General features: G+C 43.6%; 1 protein-coding gene across 3 annotated transcripts in view; it reads right to left on the bottom strand.

The window, feature by feature from the left end:
- Positions 1-1,002: 1,002 nt before the first annotated feature.
- The window catches only part of LOC131348483 (nucleus accumbens-associated protein 2), a 38,164-nt gene continuing 33,166 nt past the window's right edge, over positions 1,003-6,000 (bottom strand). For all 3 annotated transcript variants that reach the window (XM_058383491.1, XM_058383493.1, XM_058383492.1), the window contains exon 6: positions 1,003-4,282. In XM_058383491.1, coding sequence (XP_058239474.1) covers positions 3,825-4,282 — 458 coding nt within the window. In that variant the 3' untranslated portion in view covers positions 1,003-3,824. The remainder of the gene's footprint in view (positions 4,283-6,000) is intronic.

Here is a 6,000-nt window from a genome sequence, read left to right as displayed (position 1 = left end):
CGTGACGTGCGACTGATAAAAAGAGACGAACCTAAAGGCAGGATTAAATACGCTTCCTATAAGAGCCCCGGATCTGACGGGTTCTCCAGTACATCGTTTACTAGAGTTGAATTTTTCACACATACTAAATGAAGGATCATAGAGTTTCGCCTCTGGAACCCGAGGCCTGGACTGTACATAAAGCTATTGTTAGAATCATTTATGCATCAAACATGCACCAGAGATGCTCACCTGCTGTCAGAATCCTCAGGTATGTTTAAGTAGCTACAGCTGGAAAAAAACAATACAAAAGAAAGAAAAATGGGCAAATCTTTAATTCGGTAAGAAGTTTCTCTCTGATCAGGTCTCATCTCCAGGTAATGGAGGACGCGGATATTCTCGTTAAGGCACTGATACTCGTCCTATTACAGAGTCATGGTGTGGACATGGAGGGTCTAATTTCTAATAGGAAATTTCCTCTTTATCTTTTTACCCCAAATGTAGTCGATCATCCAAGAAATCCCGGTGTCTGAAGTCACCGCTATCTGGAGCTACGAGGCTGATATTTTGCATAAATATATCCATCTCAAACCCACATCCTTCAGTGTTCTTCAGTGATGTGGTTTTGGACACTTTATAACCTCTCACGTGTCGTCTATAAACATGAACTAACTTCCAGAGTGAGGCAGAACACCAAATCTGTTTGGAAGCTGAAAGAGTCGACTCCTTTTTGGTGATCTGAATCACTGTAGAATTCGCATCTCTACAGCCTGGAGATGATTCATTAGTCGCCTAGAGATGATTCAAGAGTCGATTTTAAAAGAGACTCTTTGCCATTTTGTTCTAAATAGGACATAATGTCAAGGAGTTGTTTGAGAGTCGACTTGACAGATGAACTGACTCAGTGAAAAGAGCAGGAATTCCTATCACTTAAGTATACCAATGATTCATAAATCGCCTATTAATACTCCGGGATTTTATCTGTGGATCCAGTGACGATTAATCCCAAAATGTCACTACTCACGTTCTCTCCTGTGTAAAAAAAAAAAAAAAAAAAAAAAAAAAGAGCTCTGTCCACTAGGTGGCGGTGCAGAGCCGAGACGCCGTGTTCCAACACGTGTGATTTTACAGCATGCAAATTATTCAAATGGTGGAAGGCGAGTAGTTTATGATGTGTAGGTTAGGGAACATATCCAACAGTGTGTAAAAACAGACTAACCCTGACTGATCGACTGCACCGGGGTTCGAGGTGAAACTGTGTCCATCTGATTTCTGACCAAAACATTCCCTCACAAGACAAATTCAACAAACCTGAAGATTCTGACTGTGAGAAAACAAGATTTCTGATTTCCGAACCACAACAATGTCACACTCTTCCTCTCCTTTCTCATGATGTTTTGTTGAAAAAAAGAAAAAGAAAAATAATAATTGAGGATTTCTTCATGCCTGTGTCCTGGGAGAGTGTAGAGTCATCTCACACACTGCTGCAGCAGAAAAATCAAACACTCTGCAGGAAACTGAGCATCATACTGAGCATCACACACACACACACACACAGGCAGGAGAGGAGGAAGAGGAGGAGGAGGAGCACACTGCTGCTGTATGTTTGCTATAGATTCTGCATCGTGAATATGAAATGAAAGGTAAAAAAAAAACAAAATAAAAACACACACCGGAAGAAAAAATGTGTCCCGAGCTCGTAGTGTTGAAATTTCACTGAAATTTCTTCGTCAGATTTTTTTTTCTATCGCTTTCGAGGGAGAACAAAACGGCTGAAGAGCTCGAGTCACTTCGCTTTCTTCCATCCACTCCCTCAGTTCAAGTGCAAATGCAAAACAAAAAAAGCCAGCAAAAAAAAAAAAAAAAACATAAAATGCCGACAGTCTCATCTTAAATAATTTACAGTAGAGAACCATAAGCCAAAACAAAACAAAAAAAAAACTTTTCTTCTGACCCTCACAGTGAAAATCAGCTGGATTGTTTTTCTACAGTCCAGATGCTGGAGGGAAATAAAAGAAAATAAAATGATAGAACGGTCCGCATTTCATTTCCGACGCTGTGGTTCTGTGAATCGTATCATTATTATTTTCGTTTTGCATGCAAGCGTCCCGGCTGGAAGCATTCTGCCGTGTCCCGTAGGTACGCGGTCCGTCTCCCGGGAAAAAGCGCTCTTCTTTCTTTCAGTCTGATTGTGAACGACGGTCCAGGTTGTTTTTTAACAAACACAGGCATTGCTTCAGTCATTAAAGAGAAACTCTCATCTCCTGAAACTCTCCACACATCACATCTGCAGCCTGTCACCCAGCGTCAGGAACCCAGTTTAATCGGCAGCTGAAAAAACAGATGAGGATCTCTGATGAGCGATGGAAATATAAAAGCAGATGAAAATCCTGAAGTTTTCGGAAATCCGTAGATTATTGATCGGTGTAACAGAGAACGCTAACGAACGCGGGATGAAGGATCGATCCTTAACGCGTGAACAGCATAAAGAAAATTCCTGCCTGTTAAACTTTTACTGCTGATATTAATATAAATCATTAAATTAGGCAAAATTGCTCAAAATAAAGCAAAATTTAAATGATATGAGGGAAATGAGAACTAATTTTCTATTGGCTCACAGGACTGAGCTGTGATTGGTCAGTAAAGCAACCGCAAATACACGTCACTCGTCCTTTCCCTTTTCGGTGAATCGGATTTCACATTTTGTCAGGTGAATTTTATTCCCGTTTATCGCCATAGCAACGGGTGAACTATCGTATCTGCTAGTTTCCATGTAACATGGAACTACTTTTCCTGATGGCGTAGTAATACCAGGAAGCATTCTGGAACTTGTAAAGTAACTGGAACTACTTTATACTGAACTGCTCTGTGGTTGGAAAATACAAAATAAACAGGAAATCTGACCAGAATTTAATAACTGCCCCTTTAGACCTCTATAATAAGTTTGATTTAAGGAATGGCGTATAGATTCACGGAGAGAGAATAAACCTGAGATGCAGTGGATGGAGATCAGACTAAAAGACGACAGAGAATCCCTTTAAAACCTCGTTCTTGTATCTGGGAGCGAGATCCTGAGAGTCGGAGCTTCGGCTGGCCGCAGCCGTTCACATGCACAGTGATTTCCCCACGGACGATGGAGTAATGTATCGCTTTCATTTTGGTGGGAGGTTTTAGTTTTCCTGGAAAATACAGAACATTCAGTGTATCGCAAAAAGTCTCCAGAGGGATCTCTCGCTGAGGCACTTTCAGGTCTCGCATGGCCTCCTCACGGCTTCACAAACCACTTCGCTGCAGTTTTGGTGAAAAAAAAGAAGTGCTTCTCAGTTCGAGTGCAAATCTGTCTTTTCTACTTACATAAGCAATGCCTGTGTTTGTCCTTCACGCCCATTTTACCCAGCATGCCCTGCTGCACGTGTTAGCGTAGCGTGTTTCAGTACTGTTTTTAATTTGTCCTGAAAACCCTCGCACCTGCATGAGCACCTTCTTCGAAACGCAGACCTCAGGATTAGAAGAATAGTCTGAGGCCACGCCTCTTTTATTGTGATTGTCACTCTCAGTAATGGAGGCCTCTTTATCTATCAGTCTCAATAAAAGAGGCGTGTCCGGTGTCAGGCCTGGGTAAAGAGGCGTGGCCTGTGTGAGTGTCAGTCTCTTGCTTTTTTTACTTCTGCTATTTTTTTTTTACTGTTTATAAAAATCTGATCACATTCACGAGGTCATCTTAGGAACGTCACTCGAGCTGATAACGTGTCCAAAACAACCTTTCCTACATTCAATCTAGGGAAAATTGATAAGGGTGCAATAAAAACAGTATTGAAACACAGCCTGGCTTCTGCAGCGGCTTTTCACTGCCCGTTTATCCTCAGCCCCTCCCCAAACTCCTGCTCCTCCTGTCCGTCATGTGCCGGACGACCCTGAACTCCGCCCTCAACCCCCATAAGGAGAGAACTGGCCCCCAAAGTCTCCTCCACTCCCTCGACCATGGCTCCTTCCTCCTCCTCTTCCTCCTCCGCCTGGCCCTCGATGAGCTCTCCGCTCTCGCTGTCCAGCTGCTGCTGAGTTCTTACAGCATCCTTACGCTCACCAAACAGCGGCAGCTGCTTGAAGTCTGGGTCAAAGGTCAACGGAACGCCCAGATTAAGCCCTGCCCCTGAGCCACGGTACATGTCGATGCCTTCGGGCAGCATGGACTTGATCTTGGGAAGCCATCGTTTCCGGACGCGGCGAGCGTTGGTGCACATGTCGGCAGCGATCACGTTCATCTCACTCTCTTTGAAGTTGGGCGCAAATTTTTGACAGTAGACTGAAATGAGAGAGAGAGAGAGAGAGAGAGAGAGAGAGAGACAGAGAGAGAGAGAGAGAGAGAGACAGAGAGAGACAGAGAGAGAGACAGAGAGAGAGAGAGAGACAGAGAGAGTGAGACAGAGAGAGAGAGAGACACAGAGAGACAGAGAGAGAGAGACAGAGAGAGAGTGAGAGAGAGAGAGAGTGAGAGAGAGAGACAGAGAGAGAGAGTGAGAGAGAGAGAGACAGTCATTTGCAAACTGCCAGATGAACTACCTGAAAGAGGTTAAGTAGGTGTGGCCTGTGTGCCTATAATTCTTGGTAAAGGAGGTGTGGCCTGTGTGTCCGTCATTTTTAGTAAAAGTGGTGTGGCCTGTGTGTCCGTCTTTATTAGTAAAGGAGGCGTGGCCTGTGTCCATCATTATTAGTAAAAGTGGTGTGGCCTGTATGTCTGTCATTATTAGCAAAAGAGGTGTGGCCTGTATGTCTGCATGGCCCGTGTGTCTGTCATTATTAGTAAAGGAGGTGTGGCCTGTATGTCCGTCATTATTAGTAAAGGAGGTGTGGCCTGTATGTCCGTCATTATTAGTAAAGGAGGTCTGGCCTGTGTGGTTGTCATTATTAGTAAAGGAGGTGTGGCCTGTGTGGTTGTCATTATTAGTAAAAGAGGTGTGGCCTGTGTGGTTGTCATTATTAGTAAAGGAGGTGTGGCCTGTGTGTCTGTCATTATTAGTAAAGGAGGTGTGGCCTGTGTGGTTGTCATTATTAGTAAAAGAGGTGTGGCCTGTATGTCTGCATGGCCTGTGTGTCTGTCATTATTAGTAATCAAGGTGTGGCCTGTGTGTCTGTCATTATTAGTAAAAGAGGTGTGGCCTGTGTGTTTGTCATTATTAGTAAAAGAGGTGTGGCCTGTGTATCTGTTATTCTTAGTAAAGGAGGTGTGGCCTGTGTGTCTGTCATTATTGGTAAAGGAGGTGTGGCCTGTGTGTCTGTCATTATTAGTAAAGGAGGCGTGGCCTGTGTGTCTGTCATTATTAGTAAAGGAGGCGTGGCCTGTGTGCCTGTTATTCTTAGTAATCAAGGTGTGGCCTGTGTGTCTGTCATTATTAGTAAAAGAGGTGTGGCCTGTGTGTTTGTCATTATTAGTAAAAGAGGTGTGGCCTGTGTATCTGTTATTCTTAGTAAAGGAGGTGTGGCCTGTGTGTCTGTCATTATTGGTAAAAGAGGTGTGGCCTGTGTCTGTCATTATTAGTAAAAGAGGTGTGGCCTGTGTGTCTGTCATTCTTGGTAAAGGAGGTGTGGCCTGTGTCTGTCATTATTAGTAAAGGAGGTGTGGCCCGTGTATCTGTTATTCTTAGTAAAGGAGGTGTGGCCTGTGTGTCTGTCATTATTGGTAAAAGAGGTGTGGCCTGTGTCTGTCATTATTAGTAAAAGAGATGTGGCCTGTGTGTCTGTCATTATTAGTAAAAGAGGTGTGGCCTGTGTGTCTGTCATTATTAGTAAAAGAGGTCTGGCCTGTGTGTCTGTCATTATTAGTAAAAGAGGTGTGGCCTGTGTGGTTGTTATTCTTAGTAAAGGAGGTGTGGCCTGTGTGTCTGTCATTCTTGGTAAAGGAGGTGTGGCCTGTGTGTCTGTCATTATTAGTAAAAGAGATGTGGCCTGTGTGTCTGTCATTATTAGTAAAAGAGGTGTGGCCTGTGTGTCTGTCATTATTAGTAAAAGAGGTCTGGCCTGTGT

This window comes from Hemibagrus wyckioides, linkage group LG28 (assembly GCF_019097595.1).
Source record: "Hemibagrus wyckioides isolate EC202008001 linkage group LG28, SWU_Hwy_1.0, whole genome shotgun sequence".
NCBI lineage: Eukaryota > Metazoa > Chordata > Actinopteri > Siluriformes > Bagridae > Hemibagrus > Hemibagrus wyckioides.
Note: the sequence above shows the minus strand (reverse complement) of the source record. Positions and strands in the feature narration are given on the sequence as shown.